Source organism: Sinocyclocheilus rhinocerous, unplaced genomic scaffold (assembly GCF_001515625.1).
Source record: "Sinocyclocheilus rhinocerous isolate Xijiao unplaced genomic scaffold, SAMN03320098_v1.1 scaffold90, whole genome shotgun sequence".
NCBI classification, from domain to species: Eukaryota; Metazoa; Chordata; class Actinopteri; order Cypriniformes; family Cyprinidae; genus Sinocyclocheilus; species Sinocyclocheilus rhinocerous.
The window spans coordinates 226,812-250,332 of NW_015657969.1; the positions used below are offsets into that span (position 1 = coordinate 226,812).

At 36.6% G+C, this 23,521-nt stretch overlaps 3 protein-coding genes and 1 long non-coding RNA gene across 9 annotated transcripts in view; 3 read left to right on the forward strand and 1 right to left on the reverse strand.

Annotated features, from left to right (window-relative positions):
* Positions 1-10,605, forward strand: part of LOC107721871 (TRAF2 and NCK-interacting protein kinase-like) — a 54,930-nt gene extending 44,325 nt beyond the window's left edge. For 3 of the 4 annotated variants that reach the window (XM_016530043.1, XM_016530044.1, XM_016530045.1), the window contains 9 exons: positions 1,000-1,099; positions 1,307-1,492; positions 1,650-1,793; positions 1,907-2,041; positions 2,351-2,451; positions 2,713-2,862; positions 4,294-4,453; positions 6,484-6,623; positions 7,555-10,605. In XM_016530043.1, the coding sequence (XP_016385529.1) occupies positions 1,000-1,099; positions 1,307-1,492; positions 1,650-1,793; positions 1,907-2,041; positions 2,351-2,451; positions 2,713-2,862; positions 4,294-4,453; positions 6,484-6,623; positions 7,555-7,638 (1,200 nt within the window). In that variant the 3' untranslated portion in view covers positions 7,639-10,605. Of the gene's footprint in view, positions 1-999; positions 1,103-1,306; positions 1,493-1,649; positions 1,794-1,906; positions 2,042-2,350; positions 2,452-2,712; positions 2,863-4,293; positions 4,454-6,483; positions 6,624-7,554 lie in introns of all 4 variants that reach the window. The other variant, XM_016530042.1, reaches the window with a different exon arrangement.
* Positions 10,606-12,517: 1,912 nt separating this feature from the next.
* Positions 12,518-15,872, forward strand: LOC107721906 (eukaryotic translation initiation factor 5A-1-like). Of its 2 annotated transcripts, none has more exons than XM_016530115.1 (5): positions 12,518-12,606; positions 13,590-13,780; positions 13,868-13,972; positions 14,700-14,831; positions 14,919-15,872. In XM_016530115.1, the coding sequence occupies exons 2-5, from the start codon at positions 13,613-13,615 to the stop codon at positions 14,979-14,981; spliced, it is 468 nt and encodes a 155-aa protein (XP_016385601.1). In that variant the 5' UTR covers positions 12,518-12,606; positions 13,590-13,612; the 3' UTR covers positions 14,982-15,872. The 2 variants fall into 2 exon arrangements, with proteins under 2 accessions (XP_016385601.1, XP_016385600.1); XM_016530114.1 differs by lacking the exon at positions 12,518-12,606 and adding an exon at positions 12,613-12,871.
* A 1,745-nt stretch (positions 15,873-17,617) lies between these two features.
* LOC107721850 (60S ribosomal protein L22-like 1) lies at positions 17,618-19,116 on the forward strand. Of its 2 annotated transcripts, none has more exons than XM_016530019.1 (4): positions 17,618-17,712; positions 18,147-18,251; positions 18,670-18,791; positions 18,882-19,116. In XM_016530019.1, exons 1-4 carry the CDS (start codon positions 17,635-17,637, stop codon positions 19,018-19,020), a joined length of 444 nt encoding a protein of 147 aa, XP_016385505.1. In that variant the 5' UTR covers positions 17,618-17,634; the 3' UTR covers positions 19,021-19,116. The 2 variants fall into 2 exon arrangements, with proteins under 2 accessions (XP_016385505.1, XP_016385506.1); XM_016530020.1 differs by having other exon boundaries at positions 17,708-17,742.
* A 2,307-nt stretch (positions 19,117-21,423) lies between these two features.
* On the reverse strand, positions 21,424-22,422 carry LOC107721869 (uncharacterized). The gene is made up of 3 exons (XR_001637745.1): positions 22,364-22,422; positions 21,802-21,855; positions 21,424-21,692 (listed from the first exon to the last, which is right to left on the reverse strand). It is a non-coding gene; the product is annotated as an uncharacterized LOC107721869 (long non-coding RNA).
* Positions 22,423-23,521: the final 1,099 nt, after the last annotated feature.

Here is a 23,521-nt window from a genome sequence, read left to right on the forward strand (position 1 = left end):
ATACAGCAAAAACAAAGAAATGCCAGACAAATTTCCTTGATTTTTACTTTTTTTTTTTTTAATGTATTAAAACGAGTATCATATGATCTTAAAAATATTTTAGACTTTGGAAGGCCTTTTGACTTTTGCCGTTTATCTAAGATGATTTTGGAAGCTTTTTTAACATTCGTTTCTTATTTATTTGGTTCCACCGTGTTTGCTGATTTTCAGTGTTTTATATTTAAACTGTGCAAGTTATTTGTTATTTTATATTAGACCTATAGCATGGTGTATTTGTATTCATTTTGTTAATAAATTAAACATTCTATGTTTAATGTAAGTGAGTTTGTCGTACTGTTTTGTTGTTGTCAATTCAATCGACGCCGAAATGCCGCTAGTTTGAAAGTGAAAGTAAAATGCGCACAAGCATTTACAAGCTATTTAAAAGCGAGGAAAACAGGGAAAACTCTAACGAACTACCTCAACGTCACAACCTGGAGTACATTATATTTCACACACTTTAAGCTCTTTTTTTCCCAAATGTAATAGGATTACTACAACGAATCGTTCGGTTTGTAATGCGTACCGAACCGAAAGCCTCGTACCGAACGGTTCAATACGAATACGTGTATCGTTACACCACTAGTATTTACAGTAACTTTTAATCAATTAAATGTTTTATTTCAAAAAATAAATTTTACAGACCCCAAACTTTTGAACGGTAGTGTACATTTTAAAATAAATTAGTAAGAAAATATTTTCATGCATATATATATATATATATATATATATATATATATATATATATACTGGAAAACAAGACAAAATATTGATTGCAAAAAAGACTTTTGCAGTGCTTGCTTTTCCTGGACTGTTCTAACTGCAGACAAAACTCTGCACGTTGCACTTAGTTCATACTAGAGATGCTTGCATTTGCTGCCTACAATCAGTCATTAGAAGAGACCATTTGTATGGTACGTAGATGCTTGTTTCTCACATCCTGATTCTCCACATTGGCAGTTTGGGATGGGGAGCGGATCCAAAGCCTCCTTCACTCCTTTTGTGGATCCACGAGTGTATCAGACCTCCCCCACAGAGGACGACGAGGACAACCCTGCCTTAGGTGACTAATTTACCTCTTATCCCCCTTGTCCATTGAAATAGAGCCGGTGCCTTTTTCCTCAGTGGAAATGCTCAGAGTGGGGCCAGATTGGACACTGACTTTGGCATTGACACTTTGTTGGTGGAAAAGGGTGCTGCTAACATTTAGCCTGCTTGATATGATGATGTACTGAAAAGAATGATTTTGACTTTTTGTTTGGTCATGCTGCCCATTTTGCAGATGAACACCTACGGCAGGAGCAGGAACAGGAACAAGCTCGACTAAATGAGGCTAGGAAAATATCTGTTGTGAATGTCAATCCCACCAATATCCGGCCACACAGCGACACACCAGAAATCCGCAAGTACAAGAAGCGCTTCAACTCTGAGATCCTGTGTGCGGCACTATGGGGTGAGTCTAAATTCAAGCTGGTTTACAGACCTTTTTCCGACTTTGTACTCAACAGCTGTTAGAATATTCCTAAATGAAAGTAGCATAAATGCCTTCATATCACTTCAGATCCATATTATAATCTACAAATCGTTTTTACATTGTTTGTTTGCCGTAGGAGTGAATCTGTTGGTAGGAACAGAAAATGGACTCATGCTACTAGATCGCAGTGGTCAGGGCAAAGTCTACAATCTGATCAACCGCAGGCGCTTTCAGCAGATGGAAGTTCTGGAGGGACTCAATGTCCTGGTCACCATATCAGGTGAGTTCATCATCAGCTCTCTAGTTGTCTGTACAAAGATCTGTTTTATGTTGTTAGATTTGTGTATTATCTGTTTGTAACGAGTGGTTCATGCGTCCTCTTCTTTTATGCAGGCAAAAAGAATAAACTGAGGGTCTACTATCTGTCATGGCTTAGAAACAGGATACTTCACAATGACCCTGAGGTAGAAAAAAAACAAGGGTGGATTACAGTTGGTGACCTGGAGGGTTGTGTCCATTATAAAGTCGGTATGTCCTTTGGTCTATTTGGCCAAATAATTGTTTTAATGCCTAATTAACTACAGACAAAATATCAAAATATATAGTGACTAATGGGTTTCATTTACTTATTAATAAAGTAAAAAAAATTGTAAACAGTTGAATATCAAATAAATGTCATATATAACCATATCTGTACAATGTATGTATATCTATTTTACTTATTTTTTTATATTTTAATTATATATAACATATATCTATATTTATTTAGAGCGAGATACCGAGAATGTGGTTTCTTAAATACTAATAATATTTTTACCTGTATTTGTTATTTAACAGTCAAATATGAGAGGATTAAGTTCTTGGTGATTGCATTGAAGAATTCAGTGGAGATTTATGCCTGGGCTCCCAAACCCTACCACAAATTCATGGCTTTCAAGGTGAGACAGATATTTGGTCCAGGGAGACCCCCTTTAAAAAAAAAGAGCATTTGTGTGTTCATTTTAAATAAACTGTATTACTTCATGAGAAAATAGACCTTAGAACTCAACTTGGCAGGGCAGAGCACAAAATGTGCAAATTAAGTAGCTATTTTGGTACTTGTGACTAGTGCTGTGAGTGTGTCAGAGAACACCTGCACAGAGCATATTTCTTTGGGAATATATCATGCTTTCAGTGTCTCTTCTTCTGTCTCTCCAAAGTCTTTCACAGATCTTCAGCACAAGCCTCTGCTCGTGGACCTGACGGTGGAGGAGGGTCAGAGGTTAAAGGTTATCTATGGCTCCAGCGTTGGTTTTCACGTGATAGATGTCGACTCTGGGAATCCGTACGATATCTACATTCCGTCCCACGTAAGTGATGACAGGCCGAGCGGAGGCAGCTCTCCCCTCCTTACCCTGATCCTAAGGGACTTTAAATAGGACGACTCCTCTCCGGGGACACTGGGATGCACTGTAGTGTTGATGTCTGTATCACATATGTGCCTTTTAATTACAGACAGGGTCCAAATTTAACACTAAAACCAAATGCAAGTAAAACCTGGCTTTGATGAGAAAAATAAAATGCTTCCCAATTGGGTGGTAACTTTTTAAGGACTGTATGTATGTGTGTGTATAGTTAATTAGTTATTTATTTATACATACACGCATATATATTCAAAACAATTGTCTTTTAATAACATTTTCCTCAATGAAAAATAATAAGTTTCTAAGCATAATTTATTATAATAAATGTATCTTATTAACTTTTTATTAGCTTAATAAAGTACTTTGAAGGTATCGTTTTGTGCATTTATCCAGAAAGTAAAATATATGTCTAAAATATACATTACCGGTCAAACGTTTGGAATAATGAAATGAATGTCGCTTATGCTCACCAAGGCTGCATTTATTTGATTAAAAAAAATAAGTAAAAACGTAATATTGTGAAATATTATTACAATTTAGTTTTCTATTTTAATATATTTAAAATGTAATTACTTGCTGTGGTTGCAAAGCTGAACTTTTAGCAACAATTACTTCAGGAATCACAATATTACTGTTTTTACTGAATTTGCTGACTTCTTTCAAAAAAAAAAAAAAAACATTAAAAAATCTTATTATTCCAAACTTTTAAAGTGTTGTGTAGGAAAACTCAAACATGATGTGCTTTTGTATACAATGCTGCCACAATGACAATAGCTATTTTTCTTTATACAATATTTATTTTAAATATAAATAAGAATAAATAAATGTAATTAATAATAATGAATATATATATTAGTAATAAAAACAATTCAAAATGCAGTTTCATGGTCTTAAATGAAAAAAAAACCCAGAAAGTTAATTTTGGACCCTGATTACACCATTTAGAGCAACACGTATGAATGTTCTGTGTGCAGATGAATGGTTTTGAAGTTCATTACGCTGCACGTAACTGACATTATTGTTCAAGTGTGATAGAAAAGTATCTTTAATGTAAGAAGAAAACATGTCCCCGATCTCCGACCTTTGACAAACCAAACACGTACACGAACCAAAGCAGCCAAACCGTTCCAATGCCCCATGGTAGCCCGTTAGCAGGGCGCTTTTGGGCTCAGGCATCGTGCGGTCAAGCGGAGGGCAGGAGTCTCGATTGTTGCAGCAGTTTCTCGAAGGGAGAAGCTCTGGCCACCCTCAGCACGAGACATGACTGACAGGGCCGCCCGGGGGAGGGGGTAGAGCGTCACCTAGTGGGGAATGTTTTGCACTACGGCTCGTTTTTGTCACCCCAAGGCTCATCTGCGCCCACCCCTCCCTTCCCAGATTCAGGGCAGTGTTACCGCTCACGCCATTGTGGTGCTTCCCAAGACCGACGGCATGGAGATGCTTCTGTGTTATGAAGATGAGGGAGTCTATGTGAACACATACGGCAGAATCACTAAAGACGTGGTGCTCCAGTGGGGAGAGATGCCCACCTCTGTTGGTAGGTTTTGGTTGTTTATTTCACACAAAACGCTCCTGTTCTCCTTCTAGAGCCCTGATGGCGGTCTGAGAGCACCTGACATGTCCCCGACACCCCTCAGAATCTGAATCGGTCCTCTCACACAAACACGCATGTCTTTGTCCACTCATTACTCTTCTGTCTTTTCTGTCCCTCATTTAACTAGACTATTTAGCGCTTTTCTGCCCATGTAATCTGCCCTGTGCTGCCCCCACTGCACCCCATCCTGGCCCACCTAGACTAAACCCTGACACAGAGTGAAATGTTTGTCTGTATGTCTAGCACATCTTGTGTACTGTTTTGTTTACCCAGTATAAGTCTTTGTTATTAATAACCTTTAACTGATTTCCTTTCTGAGCAAAAGCCCAAGAAATGGCCAAGGTTTGATACTTCATACTTGGGTGAATCTCACAAAACATGTCTGGGTCATATTCCACCTTAATATCAGAATAAAGACAATTTTAAGCCCATTTTAGGACCGTGTTTAGCTATTATCATTTACATATGCAAATGGGAAAAAATGTGTTTAATTAAAAAAAAATTGGCTTGATTTTCATGCAGAAACATAATTTCTTATTTCTTCCTTTTGATTTTAATTTGAAAAGTGATCTGTTTCTTGAGATTTACACAAAACTAAATGTTTTCCAGTCAATATATTTAAATTGACTTTGCTTTAAGAAAATCATTAGAGGCAGTTTTAGGACATTACAGTGTTTTGCTATTCTCATTTGAATATGCATATGCAAATAGAAAATGTGTTTAATTGTCATTTAAAAAGGTTTCACAATGCAAAAAAATCTTGGTCCTAAGATATGCTTGTTTTTTCCCATGCAAAACAATTATTTTTTGCTCTTGATTTTGGGGTGGAATGTGACCGGTATTCTTGAGATTTACTTAAAACTATTTTTTTTTTCTATTCAATTTGGTTCAATTTATTCTGATTGAAGAAACTTATTAGAGCCCATTTTTAGGATCCTTAAGATTTTTTGCATTCTCATGTCCTTATGCAAATGGACAGATGTGTTTAATCATCATCAAAAATGCTTTCACAAGAATCACAACACAAAAAATCTTGGTCCTAAAATATGCTTGATTTTTCTTCGTGCAAAAATATAATTTCCAATGTTTACTCTTGATTTTGGGGTAAAATGTGATTTTTTAAATGTAGATTTACCCAAAACTAAAACTTTCTCTCCAACATATTTAATTTTTTTACATTTAACCAGGACAAAGAGACCATCATCAGTTTCAGTGTAATTCTTGTTGTCTTTTTAGATGTACATTTTGGTGTCTTCCAACTCTTGCTTTACTACAATCATGCATATGTCTCTAAAATTAATTTCCAGCTTTAATGTTTGTTTGTATATGTGTTTTCATCTCTCATCTGTGAAGAATGTTAATGTTATGATTTAGATGTCTTTTGTTGGCTGATACTGAGGGTTCAGATGTAGACCAGCAGCCGCCCACACCCTCAGTTCTAAACAAATTAATGTTTCAGCCAAATTATGTTCAACTCTTCAGTGATTCTGCACTCATAACAAAGTAAAATTCATAACTCGTGCATTTTCTACACAAGATATCAGCAGAAAAAGGAAGTCAAAACAACCAGATCATTATTATCTCTATGAAGGTCTCTAAATCAGCCACAGAAAGTCCTCGGAGAAAGTTCATGTTAGTTCATGAGTATCCAAAGAACTCTGGATTTGGATACTAGTTCCTTGTACTTGATGGCAAAAGGATCTTTGACTAATAATAACCATAACCACTGGTACTTCAATCCTGATTTTAATTTGTGATGCTCAGAAACTGCTGCAATAATGACCTCCTGGTGTGGGGTGGCTTTGGCAGGCTTGTTTTCATTGGATCTGGGCTAGTTTGGAGTTGCTGTTGGACGTCAGAAGTCGTTGAGGAACGGGGTGTTCTGATGATATACTGCATTTGGTGTCAGCGCTCTCCTGTCATATGTTTCTTTTGTCTTTTGTATATATTCGCTTCCCCCTCCCCTTCTGCAGCCTACATCCACTCCAGCCAGATCATGGGCTGGGGAGAGAAAGCCATTGAGATCCGCTCCGTGGAAACGGGACACCTCGACGGAGTTTTCATGCACAAGCGAGCACAGCGACTAAAGTTCCTTTCGGAGAGAAACGATAAAGTACGTTACCACGATGATACAACTTGCCCATGCATGAACTTAATATAATTTTTTTTTCTCTCATTTTTTGGTAGTTAACAATGTTTCAAAATTAAAACACTTCATCTTTAAATTATGCTAGTCTTTTTTTGTTTTTCCAGGTTTATTAATTTTTTTAATTATTTATTTTTTGGTACAATTAACAATATTTCAAATTTAAACACTTCACCTTTAAATTATGTGAGTCTTTATGGGCCAGTGACATGACGCTCATTTTGTTTGTCTTGATTTATTAATTTATTAATTATTTTATTAATTTGACTTTTTCTCTCATTTTTAGTACAGTTAACAATATTTCAAATGTACACTTCTAGACGTTATATTTGTTTTTATTTATATATAATATTCAGTATTCAAAAATCTTTGAATCCCTTTTTTTTTTACCTTGACTGCTTCAGACTTTTTTTTTGAAAATAATGATCAAGATATGTATATTCACATAATGTAATCATATAATCAACATTTAAAATGAAATATAAGAAAATTTAAGGAAAGTGTGAAGTTTATTTTTATTTTTATACTACCATGACATTTGTTAGCTGTTATAGTATCTGATATTCTATTATAGTTTTATTCATATTTCAAATTAGTTATTTTTATATTTTCCACTTGATTTTGATTTTAAAGTTTTGTTTTTTTGTTATTTTTAAACTTTTTTTTCTTATTTTATTAGAGATATTATAGTACATCAAGTTAAAAAAATGAAAATGAGAAATATTGCCTTGGTAAAAATACCAAAATAAAAATAAAATACCTGAATGTACGCCTGAATGGAAATAGAATGTAGTCAGTCACCTAAGGCACTAGATTGTAACAGTTTGGTCCTTTAAATGTGAATAACAGGCAATATAATAACGTCCATTCCTCCATGTGGACTCTTCTTTTTTTGCAGGTGTTCTTTGCCTCAGTCAGATCCGGAGGCAGCAGCCAAGTTTTCTTCATGACCTTGAACAGAAACTCCATGATGAATTGGTAATTCATCCCCGCCCATCCCTGCATTGTATCTATGGACCTATTCTACTTTATTGAAAAGTGTGAAAAAAGGAAAGACGGGAAAATCCAGGTGCGCTGGATAATCTGGCAGACTGCAAAAAGACCAAACCTTGCTGGGACCTTCTCAAAAGAGTCAAAGACAAACCCAAAATCCGCACGTCCCCACTAACCAAAAAAGGGGCGCCGGAGGAGAACAACTGGTCTGCATTATTTTTTATGGCTCTTTCATTAACATGCGTGGGGTTCTGGTGTTTTTGTCGTTAAAAATCTGTGTCTAGATTCTTCTGGAGGTCAAGACTGGAAATATGGGGAATAAGACCCACAGAGTAGAGTGAATATTTGTACTGTTAAGATACTTTTTGACAATTTATCACGGTTGCGCTGAACGTCAGTAAACCTCCCTTGTGGGATGAATCCATTGAGGCTGGTTTGTGTGATCAACGTCATTTCTTTTTTATGTTTCAGCTTGGAATGCACACAGATGTTTGTGTCATATGGATATCACTCGAATGTCTGATATTTAAGACTTGTCTGATACTTCGCCACATTACGTTGGAGCAGACACACTTTGGGCTGTCCACAGAATGCCTTAAATATGAATTCGCAAAGCTGCTCGTTTTTATTTTTTAAGTCCATGATATATTGATGTTTATGCATATTTCTGTAAGGAAAGGAAAATGCTACTTTTTTGGATGGAAATTGATGCCTGCTGATATGGACGTATAATGGAAATATATATATTATCCTGAATATTCATACTGTGCATTCCTAGTTTTAGCCCAAAGCTCTATAGTATTCACATTTGGAACCTGTGGTTTGGCACTGTTTTCCTTGTGCTCAGGGAGATGGTGCTGTAGATCAGACCTTTTTCCATTCATTTCCATTGTCTTTACAACTTGTGTTACGGGTATTTTGGCAATTAAAGGGATAGTTCACTCTAAAATTAAAATTATTTTCTCATATACTCATCCTCATGATGTTCCAAAACTGTATGACTTTCATTCCTCAGTTACACACAAAAAGAGACATTTAGCAGAGTGTTCGAGCTGCTCTCTTCCATACAATGAGAGTAAATGGTGACCAGAAGCTGTCAAGCTCCAAAACATCATAAAAGTAGTCAGTGTTGACTATATTTCTAGTTTCTGAAGAATCCATATGATGTTTGGTGTGAGGAACAGGCTCAAAAAATCCTACTTGACAACTCTGGTCACAAATAACAGCCTGGACATTGACAAAAAAGTTGTAGACAAAAAAGACAATAAGGCAAGTCATTTTGGGGTGAATTATTCCTTTAACTGTTTTTACTGGCCCTATGAGAACATTTGAGGGTGAAGCTGGTCTGCAGAGATGATTCTTGAACGCTTTATCACAGTGCTAAGAAACAGTCTGAATACTTCAACTGATTGGTAAATACTACAGAGCTTTCTATTGAAACATAAAAAAGTATGTTAAGATTCTGTTTAGAGTATCACAGTTTCTTTGTAAGAGTGTGTGTATGTGAATGAATGATGAAATATAATGCTTTCCACCAATGATACAAAAAAGTAGATATGTTACCATTAACATACCAGCAATCTCAGTTGTTTTCATATCAGGAGTAACACGTGTTATTAGGATGTACTGCAGTTTTGTATTTTTTAGTTTGTTTTCTCTTGACTTTCAGTAAAGTGCAATAAAGGCAAAGGGAATTGAGCCTGGTGAGTCGATTGTTCACCTCTCCTCGCCAACTGTTTCTAGAGGGACGTTCACGACCACCTTCTGTAAATATCCACTTCCGTTTTGGAAAAGAGTCCCGCCTCCGAATCTAATGCATAGGAACTGTGAGGGTGTGACAGAAATGTGCGATGCTGTTTGTGGTTCTGTAAGATCCACCTCCTCCTCTGTGTGAATCACATGAATCAGTGAACGAAGGGTAGTGTTTTGTGAGTAGAGCTTCCTTTTAGGCTACCTCGTTTCTGTTCACCTGGACCGGTTCAGTTTTCTATGTGGGTAATGATTATTGATGCCGTAAATCAAACCTTTGTAAGTGACACAGTGGAGGGGTGTCATTCCATGTAGACTGAGAGGTGATTTGAGTGTGGAGTGCCAGACAGAAATATTCACAAATGGACGCTTTAAAAATAAATAAATAAATAAATGAAAAATCTTGGTGCAATGTCTTGTAAAACAGCCAAATCAAGCCTACACTTCATATTAGGGTGATTCTTCAATTAGGCCAACTTTTCAGTACCCAAGGATGATGTTAAAGGGAAAATCTTAATTTTTTTTTGTAATTTTTTTTTTTTGTACAATTTCATTTTTATAACTTTTTTAAATCCAGTACTACGGTCATCACCACCATGCCAAGAATCGTATTTTATCAATTAATTTAAAGATTTTTACATTAGATTATTGTAATTTATTTTATTTTTTTTAGAACAAGCACACAACTTTATTCCCATTATTTCAAAATCTACTTGAAAGTTTCAAAAATATCGTATATATATTGTAATTTATATTAAACAGTTCAATGACGTTGCATTTTTAGGATTACACGTACTCAAAAATGCCTCGAACTGCAGAATCGCCCATTAATAGACCTGAAGGCCTTCCAAATGATGCGGAAGAGTGTGAAATTCACCTGACACAACTAGGATCTTTTGAGACTTCATGTTTTTGTCCATCAAACTGTGAACTGAGTGGATGTGTGTGTGTGTGCAGGTGTGAAGTACTTATTTGGTCTTCCCATTAATTTTATCAACACAATTGTGAGTTCGGTTGATTTCTTCATCTCTCATGCACCACCTTTAGTGGTGGAAAGTCTTTTGATGTGTGCTTGACCTAATTTTCTTTCTTAATATGGACATTAATACTGTAAGTACATCCTTTATATTCAGGCCGAGTGAGTTGTTGTTTTATTTCTGTATTTCTCTTATTTTTCGTGTATTAAACTTTGAGATTTATAGCACAACCGAGCATTCTGGATATTGGCTGCATGTTATTTATTTTTTTTCCGGTGTGTGTGTGTGATTTAAACATACCATTTTTATTTTTTAAGTCTGTAAAACCACCAGTTAAAGACATAATACAGGCATTCTGACACTAAAATGAGAAAGATTACAAGCCTTCTGTTATAGACATTTGAAGCTGAAACTGGGCATATCATGTTTTGTTCACAAAATATGCAGGCTGTAGTATTTTATAAATAGATTTTTAATGCTATTAAACTAGAGTTTTGTTCCAAATGTAACTTTAAATGTAGCTTGGACTTTTAAGAGATGGTGATCTCATCTAATCTGAGCCTAGTCCTTGTAGTTGGTGTTACATTTTATTGCTTACAATTTATTACATATTATAAATCAAACAAACAACAAAGTCACTCAAATCCCTTTTGTGTCATCTACAAAAAAGCTGAATCTTCTAAACCTAATATTTTATGGTCGTAAAACTTTTTACAATCCAGTTTTCTTGATATTCTGATCCATTTTATTTATTGTTTTGTACAGTGCATTAATGCTGGTATCTCATTGTATTTAGAAAGCAGCAGTATTATTGCTGTTTATTTTTTAAGGGATTGATTATTTTAGCTGTATTATTGATTAGTTTGAAAGAACTATGAAATCTATATTATAATGTCAGAGATGCTTTAATGAGTGCTTTATTTAACTTGTTTGTTTTTTATTATAAGTTGTTGGTTTGTTTTCTTATTTTAATGCAGTATTGTTCAATGCTCTTTCCTTATAAATTAAATTCACCCCTGATAACTGCAAACATGTTTTAACAGGGTTGTTTGTGGATCTATTATAGTCTTGTTAATCAATATTCAGTGTGTTTATGTTTAAAGAGGAACATCACAGAGAGAAGACTGCATATCAATTGTGATGGCAAAGCAGGTTGGTGGATCAGTCTAGAAAAGTTATTAGCAATAATGAGCATTACTGATTTTGTCAGTCTTCATGTTAGACCCTTTTCTACTCTGACTGAAACTCCAGTTTTTGATCTTATTCAGATGGAGTCAAGCGTTTCTGAATGAGAAGAATGTGAAATGGATAAATGGAAATATTTTAGATTTTGGAAACTCACCCATTGTGTTCACTTGTCACCTAAAACAGTCAGTTTCTTTGCTTTTTAAAAAAAATAAACTGACACATCGAACCAGACCATGTGTGCTGTTATACTTTATTTTTATAATAATTTATGTAATATTATTTTATAATTATAAATGAAATTATATATAAAATATAAAATAGATTGTATATTTTTATAATAATAATAATGCATATATTGTGTTTTGTCATATGCATTCTGGATGTTTGTTATACAAGTCTTTTTAATGAGTGTAATCTTTAAGATGTTCGTTTAAAGGTCCACTGCTCGAAAGCCGTTGTGTAACTGGAGTTTTGACTCATTTATAGAGTATATAATTTCTGTTATATTATTATATTGTATATTTTTTATTACTTGATTGAAATAGCCTACAAAATATGCCTCTCTCTCTTTCTCTCTCGTCAGCCAAAAGATTGGAATACGTTTTTGAAAGAAGTCTGTACCAAGGCTACATTTATTTAAAATACTAATATTGTGAAATATTATTACAATTTTAAATAACTGTTCTATTTTAATATATTTTAAAATGTTATTTCTTTTTTGTGATGGCAAAGCTGAATTTTCATCAGCCATTACTCCAGTCTACAGTGTCACTCATGACTCTTCAGAAATCATTCTGCAAGCATGAACTTAATTATTCTTACCTTTTGGCTGGTAATGTATATATACCTATGACTCATATGATATATACATACTGGCTGAAATGTCATTTGAAATTAAAGCGGCACTATCACGATCCTAAGCGCTGTGAGGCACTAAGCACACACTTTAGTGTCCGCAGAAGAAGAGGAATCCCGCCCACTGTACGGATGCCGTATTAAAATTGGCCGCGCATGCGTGTTGACGTTCCTTTTTTTTCTTGGAAGTAAGTGCTGCATGGAGCGTGTTCGAGCTGTGACGAAAAATTACACAGACCTTTCCTGTCTCGGTGTTGTCTTTAAAAGGCTGTCGGGCTTGAAAGCGTGTGTCTTGCTGTTGAACGTAACCGGGTCGTCTTGAGAAAGCGTGTTGCGGTGGTTCTTTAAGGCGGCTTGTGGAGCGGCTCTCTAGTTTGCAGGCCGCGAGCAAGCACTGCACAGCGCCGCACGCGGGAGGCCTTTCCCCGCGCGCAGTGACTTGACTGAAAAAAGGCACGTGAGAAACTTTGGCTAAACCGCACGAGAGCCTTTTCCTCCGCTTTGTTACGTTATAGTTATCAGTCGTGGTCGTTGTTATATTGTGTGTTTCAAATATTTAGTTATACGGAAGAATGGGGCGTTAGCCTCTTAGCCGAGTCATTGATCAGCGGCGAAACCACGTTGACGTGCGCCACGCGAATTAGACCCGTTTCGCGCGGTTTACTGTTCGTTTTTTCTGTGAACAGTGACGTTGAATTAACGAGTTAATCCGCTTATTTTATTTTTAGTGAGTGTTTCTGGTTAAGGCGGTATAATTTACATTAGCATAACGTACCTAGCCCAAAGAGAGTCCATCTGGCCTGGTTCGGCGTGGTCTTTGTGTTCATTGAGTGCAAAATAATGGCTGTAAAGTGACATTTGAGGCTAGTTAAGTATTTTAACCACACATTTGATAACAAAAACAACTGTTAGCTGACGTTTGATCGTTTATTTGGATCGGATCCGTTATGTGGTAGAATTGGTAGCATGATGCGGCAGGTTTGGGTGCTAATGCACACAAAAAAGAATCGATTTATAGTAAACTGCATTTTATCTTATCATTTTATCTAACTCCTACAGTGGAAACTTTGCTCATTCGCACGCGACTTAACCATGATGTTCTTATGTGATGGAGACTTTTTTTTTTTTAATTCAGTTAAAACGTACTAATTCCCCACATGTCCCCCTCCAGTGCCCCTTGTTTAGATCCCCATCATGGCAGATCCAGATCTTGATTTCACCAGCGGAGATGCCGGGGCTTCAACCACTTACCCCATGCAGTGCAGCGCCCTGCGCAAGAACGGATTCGTGGTTCTGAAGGGTCGTCCCTGCAAAATTGTCGAAATGTCCACTTCTAAAACTGGCAAGCATGGTCATGCAAAGGTAATATTTTTGTCTCACTTTTGCATGGCTGTTTTTAACCACCTAGTGTTAGTTATTAGTGTTAAGTGCTCCAGTCTTTCTTTGCAGGTTCACATGGTTGGAATTGATATTTTCACAAATAAGAAGTATGAAGATATCTGCCCCTCCACCCACAACATGGACGTGCCTAACACCAAAAGAAATGACTACCAGGTGAGATGTGCATGGCTTTGAGAAATGCAAGATTTAAGCTTTTTTTTTGTGGGAGTTCATGTACCTCATTTACCCTAAAGTTCTCCTGACCGGTAGTTGTGCATAATAAAGGCAAACTTTGCACAGTCTCCAACATGGTGGCTTTTGTCTGTTTATTTAGGATTTAGAGGTCACTGCTTTATTGTTCCTGATTGCATTGAACAATGTTTTGGTCACTTTAATTAACTGGAATATTAAATTTGCTTGTTTTAGGTAAGGTGAAATTTAAATGATCATTGTTTTGCTATGCATTTGGAGAAAAATTACAGACTTTTTGGGCTCTGCTTTTGATTTATGCTTTAATTTTAGTATGTCCCAATCTCATATTGTATATAATATAAATTATATAAAGTTATTTATGCATTTAAAATATTTATACATAGTATAATGCATGCGCGCACATATATATACGCATACATACATACATGCATACATGTATATATACATAAACACACACACACACAAAGTTTACATTAACTTATTGGTTCATTGCAGCTTGTCGTGCTGATTTTCTTGTACTTCGTAGTGAGGTTTTTTTCAACTTAATTGGTTGTCTAAGGAGAATATTTTCCACCAGGGCAATAAAGCGATGATACTTTAGCTTTTCATAATACTTTATTCTCTGATTTTAGCTAGATATTCTGTTTATTCCATTTCTTGTTCTTAAAAATAAATTTTTATCTCCTAGGTGGTTGACATAACCGAGGGGTTCCTCTCTCTTATGATGGACAATGGTGACGTGCGTGAGGACTTGCGTGTGCCAGAAGGTGACCTGGGCAAAGAAATCGAAAGCAAATTTGCAGCTGGTGAAGAGATGTTGGTAAGTGCACCTGTTTGAACGAATGCATTTAGTCCTTTAGCTGCTTTTTGTCATTGTAACCCACTCATTGTTTTCTTTATTTGGCAGGTTACTGTGCTTTCAGCTATGGGCGAAGAATCTGCAGTGGCTGTCAAACCCATGACCAAATAGGAAGAGAGACTGGGCTGCAACATGCTACACTTTAACAAATCTCTTGCATTTGTTTTTTTGGTTTTATTTGTCACCCAAGCTATGGCCTTCACAAGCAACCTCAAATTTTTTGTGATTGTGTTCCTTTTTTTTCTCCTTCCAATACTGTGCTGGACTTGTCGGGTCAGTTGGCATTCTCTCGGGTAAGAGGTTTAATAATGTCAGTGTTTACCCCCTCAACCTCCCCCTTTCCCCCACTTAAGTTTTTACCACTTACATTCCTGAATGTTAAATGATGGGATCCATTTATCCTTTTTTGTATTCTTGAATTTCTTAAAAGTAATTAGTGTGCAGGATTTACGCAAGGTGTTGCGAAGAGAGCAAACCCCCAACTGACACTGAACTTTTTTTTCCTTCTCCCTCTTTGGGTGCCGTACTTTTACTTTTTCTCCTTACATGATCTATGCCATGCTGGCACTATAGTTAATTCTTCTCAATTGAATGCCCCCCCCCCTCCTCCCAAAGTGAGATGCACACTGGTAGTTGGCACTTCCTTGTACCTGCAGTACTTTAAAAGTACCTTCTCAAGTAATACCGCTATGACAGAAATAAACTCCAGCAAAATGTCCCCTTAAATGCCAGTCTCTAGTTGTTCAGAAGTGGAAAGGATGTGATGGCCATGTGCGAATACCTCTGTAACACAATAGCAGCCAGCTTGATTTTTGGCTGTCATTGATGACCTTAAATAAAGTGTTGAAGCCTGTATTTGTCTCCAGGTAGGCTCTTATCAGTGCTGCTCCAGAATGAGCTTGAGGACTAAATCTTTGTGAGTTCTAATCTTCCTTTGTTCACTCGAGGCCTTTGTCACCTTGACTGGAGAGAGCAAAAAATTAAAACTTAATAGATCCAGAAGGCTGGTTAAAGGTGTTTCTTCATAGTTACAGCAGATTTTCATCTGGCAAAATTGAACACATGAGAATTTATCACAGACTATGGTGAATGAATGTCCTACTTGCGTAAATTCAGGAAAAATTACCTAGTGTAACTTGTCTGATCAAGTTAGAATTTTAGATTTGGAAAAAGGTGCTCATATTATATAAATAGGAAGTGTCTATTTTGATGGTGTGATTTTGTTTTTCATCATAGCAGTGTTTGTGTTCTGAATCTAACAAAGTAAAATAATGTATACATTTTTATATTATACATGTATAAGAACGTTTCTTTAACATCCATTGTATGCTTTTAAATATTAAATTAAAGAACTTAAATAAGGGCAAAATGACATGGAACATAATTTTAGAAATTGAGGACAGTAACTGGGAAGAAAGACAAAGTTTTGTTGGGTTTGGCTGCCAAAGCGTCTGCATGGGTGGAGCCAAACGCTCATTTCCTATTTGTGGCTGTGTGCCCAGACAACACTGACTGAATGAATGAAAGTATTGCAGTTCATTATTGGAGACATGTGGCACTGCAGTCTATTCAAACATAAACTTCATCTAACTGGCTCCAACTGAGTGCTTTTTCAAAGTGAATTGAATGTTGATTCATATCTTCATGTCAGTTAAAATGGATTAGTTTCCAGTTTTGCTGTTGTGTCGTTGAGCGACACTAAACTGAAGATTGTATTTAAACAGGAATATGTGCCTATTTAAATTTGTACAAGAGTAGAAATCTGCCCAATAAGTGGCAAATCAGGTTGTGCCCATATGCTTGCTGAAGCCTCACCCAGTTTTGTCTTGGTATGTCTGCACAATGATGTAAGGATGAGTCATGCTTCCCTAGTAGGTAAGCAGAGCCCAGGCTCTCCCTTCTAACTCTATTGAGTGTGTAAACATGTGAATGTTTGAATAGCCTGTTTGTGGTTATTTTCATGTTAATTGAATGTTAAGCCAACTACATCCATATACACTAATTACTAAAGAGCCATGCAGCAGGTCTATGTAATCAATACTAGAGACTGCAGAAAATATAACCTGAAATAAAATCACTGATTAAGTTCGTGTGACAAAAGGCATGTGGATTTGAAATTTTTACACAATAATACATTTTTTAAATATTGTACAAATATAACTGCATCCAAACCGAACAATTTCCGTGAATCCGCTCTTTCGGTCAGTTCGGTTTAAAGAACCGGTTCAAAAAACGGATTCTTTTACATCAGACAATAATTATATGCTTTTACCTAACGTGGCATATATCACAATAATAGATTCACATGTGGGTACATTTTGTTGTTAAAAGTATTTAAAACATTATTAATTGGGGCGTTTAGTTTCTGCAGCTCTGATTCTGAAACATAAATCCATTTATAAATGAAATATAATTTGTATTGACATTAAACAAATTCATTTTAATCTCGTGACAGAAAATTCTCCGTTTCGTATGTTTTGATAAAATGTAACAATCAAATTTCCAATGCGTTTTGATCAATGATCAATCTTTATTACAGACTCAAGGTCCAAATTAAACCGTTTTATTGTAACGTTCTGCTATTTAGTTATTAAAGTAACTTACTTTTCGCCCCGTCAGTCAAATCTTCAGTACGAATTGTTCAGATCGGTTATGTTGCGTTCAACTGATTAATTCAAAAGATCCGACTCATTCAAAAGAACGATTCATTCACAAATCGGACCAAAAAGTCCTCAGGAATCCTCCCTAACCGGCAGCCAATCAAATGCGAGAACATTTTGTGAACTCTTGCGCGGACATACGCCACTTCCTCTTTTACGCCAACCTCGTCAAGATGGCACCGGTATGTGTCGCCCGGAGAACGGTCTTTATGGTTAAATGCATTTTAGTTTTTGTTTTGTGTGATTAAAATATCAGACATATTACGTTTATATGTACTACGTTACCTAGAGATAGTTTTTGCAAATGGAATAATATATTATCTAATTAGTTTGACTTACTGCTGGGAGACACGTGGATGAGCATTTTAGCATGACCGAACCATTCAAGTTGACTCATTACAATTGGTTATCATTATCATTATTTGGTTATCGTTATGAGAGAGAGTATTACAGTAGTGCGTTTCATTTTGTGGTCATTTGTTTTTATAAGAGTAATGAGTTTATAAGGATATACAAAGTATGAGTGAAGTATTACTCTGAACAAGCAGATGCTTAATTTAGTATTTATGTATATATATATATATATATATATATATATATATATTTGTTTCTTTAGAAAAGGCAGACTGTTGTGAAAAGGAATAAAAAGGGTGCTTCCTGGAAATTCACCCTGGATTGTACTCACCCAGTGGAGGATGGGATCCTTGACTCTGCCAACTTTGTAAGTTGTATAAAAAAACTATATTTGATTATAGAAACACATGGCTTCTATTCATGGTCAGGGTTCTTGTGGGCATGGAAAGCCTGAAAATGTTATGAGAATTTCATTTCCAGACGTGGTATAAAATCATGAACATTTCTGTACTGAAATAAAAAATCTGTTTGCATTGGCTAGAAATCAAATGAATGTTTTATTTGTTCTTGTCAGAAATATCTATACATTAAATTTAAGTTCCTTTAAATCTATTAATTTCTGATCCAAAAACATGTTCGTTTTTTAAAAATAAAGTATCCTTTAACTCTGCATTTTATGTTCAGGTAGTCACATCCCTAACACTGTGCCATAACTAGGGCTCTCTTCCCTAGTTAAATGCCTAGGGTTCTCTTCCCTAGTGGTCATGCTGTTTTATTACTAACAGGAAACCTTTCTGAAAGAGAAGGTGAAGGTTAATGGCAAAACAGGCAACTTGGGAAATGTAGTGCAAATTGTGCGTCAGAAGAACAAAATCAGCGTCACATCAGAGAAGCACTTCTCTAAAAGGTGAGATTTGTTTCATCAGCAGGCTGCTGTTTATTATTAGTGTTCTTTTTATAGGCTTTGTGTCTTTACTAAAAACCCCATGTTCCTCAGGTATCTTAAGTACCTCACAAAGAAGTACCTGAAGAAGAACAACCTGCGAGACTGGCTGAGGGTGGTGGCGTCGGATAAGGAAAGCTATGAGCTGCGCTACTTCCAGATCAGCCAAGATGAAGAATCTGATGATGAATGAATGGGTGTATCAGGGTCCTGCAGAAGTGGTCACATCTTCAAATGCAGGACTACACATTTTGATATGTGCTTGTAAATAAAAAGATACACACAGAAATTAAGTGTCATGTTTTCAATGATAGTAAATGCTTTGTAATGGGGTTGATTTATAATCAAGATGGAACAAGGGTAAGAGAGTTAAATAAGATTCATTAACAAACATGTTGCTGCCAGTGGTGTCTAAGAGAGATTATTTTGCAGTGATGAAACAACCTGTTAATCATTACAGTAGTAACAATGCAACTGTATTTGCAATATTAAATGAGGCAGTTGCTTTCTCAGCTATGAAGATTAACATAGGTATATTTTAGTTTTTTTTTTCAAATGGTACCTTATATTTTTAATGTCATGAATGTTAAGATTTTTTAGAAATTTTGTGTAAATGTTATGATCAAACATTTAAGATCTTTTTATTAAAAGCATTTAATAATTCCTGAAGACACTATTAGAAGTTAAAGAATACAGAGCTCATTTGTTACTTTTTTTTTTTTTTATAGCATCAGGAAATGGTGCAATAACTAACTACTTTAATCTTTAAGAATAGGATTATAGAGGCCATATTCAAATGTTATTGGTTGAACTTTCAGTTGAAGAAAAATATAAAACAAAGACAACAGGCTGGTTTGTTATAAAATAAAGTGAATATGTCCAGTAAGCCCATTATATGTTACATATGCAACACTTTTTTTTTTTTTTTACCGATCAGTATGTTGTTTTTGATATATAATATATATACAATAATAATAATAATAATAATATATGCATACAGTGGTTTTAGAAAAGAATCACCCCCACAAAATCTGTGGAATGACTTGAAGACTGCAGTCTACAAATGGTCCCCATCAAATTTAACTAAACTTGAGCAGTTCTGCAAAGAAGAGTGGGCAAATATTGCAAAGTCTAGATGTGCAAAGTTAGTAGAGACATATCCCAACAGACTAAAGCCTGTAAATAAAGCAAAAGGTGGTTCAAAATACTGACACAAGGGGGTGATCCTTTTTCCAACCGATTCTTGTTTTTTAATATTTTTTCAGAGGGGTTGTTCATATATGATTCTTTAATTATTATTAATTAATCTTAAATTTTTTTCCATTTTCATCTGTGGTGCCTTGCCTTAAATATTAAATAAAGTTTGATTTTAAAACTATTTTAAACTATGGGTACCTGAAATGCTTTCATGCTCACATTGAGCCACAGCTATCCCTGGCAGTGATATTGATCTCCCAAATCTTAACGTCGTTAACTTTTGAAGTTTAATCTCACATCGATAGCATTAAGTTTTATCTTTAACATGTTCTTCACCTAAGGTCAAAGGTTAGTGAAAATCTTATCAATAGACAGGTAGAGCAATAGAAACGTCTAGAATTAAATGCATTTGCATTGATATGGGTGACTTCGCTATAAAGTCCTTCACTTTGAAAGGCAGCCTGAGGTTAGAGCCTTCAGCCTGTTACCAGGATGTTATCTAATGCTCTGCACAGAGAAGAGACTGAAGCGATACCATGGACCAGCACTGGGAGGAAACGTATTAGACAGCGATTTCGTGCTACTTTGGCAGGGCTCCTGGAGTTGGAGGTCCTGAGAGTCAAACACAAAGTAATGGTGGAGACTGCCCTAGGAAAAACCAAAGTAGATCCTGAAGATTCAACATCAACAAATATCCAGCAAGGACAGCATCATTACTGGGTGGATAAAGACTCGTTCAGACTAAAGCTCAGGCGCAGTTTTTCTGAAGAGGCTGTTCACGAGGCTAGAAAATCCAGAGGACTTTGGTCATGTTCTAGTCATTCATCTGAAGACCTGCTTCATCATCATTGCCTGACAGAAAGAAGCTGGCATGACCAACAACTTCACTCGCACATGGAAAGTCAGTCAAGGGCAAGCTCAGGTTTTTGCGACAGCGACTTTGGGGATGTTTTTGCCCCCTCTGACTGTGACGATACCATCAGCTCTCTCTCCACCTCTTTGGTCTCCTTAAAATATAAGAACTCTCTCGGAGAGGGACAATATTTCATGGGCGAGGAAACTCAGAGGAGCCGACCCATTTTATTGCAAGAGCATAGAGGAGTTCAATCCCATTTCTCAGATGAGACGATTCCTGAAGATGGTTTCCGATCTGTGGCGAATCTATATCCAGACTCGCACTGGCCAGATGTTTCAGACATACTTCAACCCAAAGTTGTCTTGCAACCCACTTACCGTTCTGATCTTCCAGGTCAACAGGGCATGAAAGTGTATCGCTATCCTAGTCCACTGCATGCTGTGGCCCTGCAAAGTCCCTTATATGCGCCACAAAGCCCCCAGAACAACAGGAAAAAGAATGGAAAACATTTTTCCGCAAACTTTCCAAGCCCCTTACTGAGACCAGGCTTGAAGGTTTCAAAACATTCATGCTGTCTTGCAAAATCCACCTATTTATTATACAACTTACATATCAGTTCTTTGGGCAGCCACATGCACTTTGAGAAGCACAGATGTGAGGAGATCATTTTGAAACGAGCCAGAGTTCAATGCCACAATCATAGTGCTGCACCAAGAGATGGAAGGATGACCTCACGGCCAAAGACAGGCATGCACCGGACCAGCTCCTTACACAAAAACAAACCATCCTTCTATTCTTTTCAGTCCATGTATCTGCAGAGAAACAGGGAAGATGCGTGTGAGGCTGCAATGAGCACAGCATCCACCATGCAAGCTATGAAAAGGCATATACATTTATAGAACGTTACCATGAAACAAATACCTGCTTTGACCAACTTGATCATGTGCAACCAAGAGTCTTCAGAGGACTAGAAAGCTGCAAATTAAGGACATAACGCACGTGCAAAAATGCATCACAACAAGCGACACAAATATTAAACACTGTTAGTGATTAGGCTCATTATCTGTGATCATTCAACGTGATTTAATAGTGCATGTAAAAAAGTCTACCTCTGTGATTAAATCATTGTTATGTGGCATGTATGTTTTCGTATATTCTCTTTGTGAGAAAGCTCATCATATAGGTTAAAATTGGTTAGGACAAAAATACAGAAAATATATCAAAACACTTTTTTTGATCAGGTGCATCCGAAAATAAAATCACTCAACTATTTACAAAACTTTTTTTCCAGGTAAAATAAATGTTAGTATGAATAAATATGTATGTATTTTGTTCTGAATTCACGGTTCTTAAACGTTTTCAGTTGATATAAATTTAGGCTAAATTAGTGTGTCACAGAAATCGAGTTCATCTGAGGAGGTGAGGAGGTTTCTATTGCGATCATTATCGGTCAGTATACTGGCAAAGAGTCTCAAAAAATTACCTTAAATATTCCTCACACTGGTCTCAGCGCATGAATGTTAATCAGCCTATGATGACGTTGATTGGAAACTTCCGAGTGCTGACATGTGACCTGTTCAAGATCAACCCTGCATCTCACCCTGCGTTCCATTCGGAAGGGCTCATCCCTATGCCCTAATCCCTTCAGAGGGTTTACCCTGCGGAGTGAGAGCTTCGAAGGGATAAAGGGTGTAGGGGACCAAACAACTGTTTATTGAAGTGCCCTTCTGCGTTATCAGCATCACGTGCCCACACGGAGGCGCCGTCATCATGCAAAGAATCTGCGCAAAGGATCATGGGAGCCCGAAGTGTCCATCAGTTGTACCCTTCGAAATCCTTCATTCCGAAGGGCCCTTTGAAGTGGCCAGTTTTGAACACTTCGGTTTGGAACGACCCTTCAATATGGCGGCCATGATTGTTTTCACTCCGAAGGGCGATATATCCCGTTTGGAACGCACCGCTAATGTTCATACTATCCATTCTAAATAGTATGTGAGATTAGAAAAAGTGTGTCCCAAAGTATAGAATGTTGAAAAGAGTATGCCAAAAGTCCCCGGATGGTCTACTATTTCAGGTCGATTTTTGAAGTGTGGATCCATGCACACTCTAATGCAGTGATGGGCAAACTTGGCCCTTCCAGGCCACTTTCCTGCAGAGATTTGATCCAACCCTGATAAAACTCACCTGCCTGTAGCCTTCTAGTAGTCTTGAAGACAATGATTAGCTGGTTCAGGTGTGTTTGATTAGGGTTGGAGCTAAACTCTGAAGGAAAGTAGCCTGGAAGGGCCACGTTTGCCCACCCCTGCTCTAATGGCTAAAATTGCCCACAATCCATTGCGCTTTGGCGAAGGATTCGGTCCAGAACTACAAACACGAATAAAACGCGTTAGAAAAACTATAAAACATGGCGGATGTGCGCGACCGACGGTAGAGAGGCTTAGAAAAAGGGGTTTGAGTTACTAATAATCAACATTTAACCTGGTAAAAAAAAAAAAGTATTTATTGTTATTTGTATATTTCATCTGCAACAGCAATGTAAACTTTTATAAACATCCGTTTGGTCATTAACTTTTAAATGCATCATTATGCATAAAATATGAGCAGAGTTCTCGGCATGAAAGACCCGCGACTGGCAGATCAA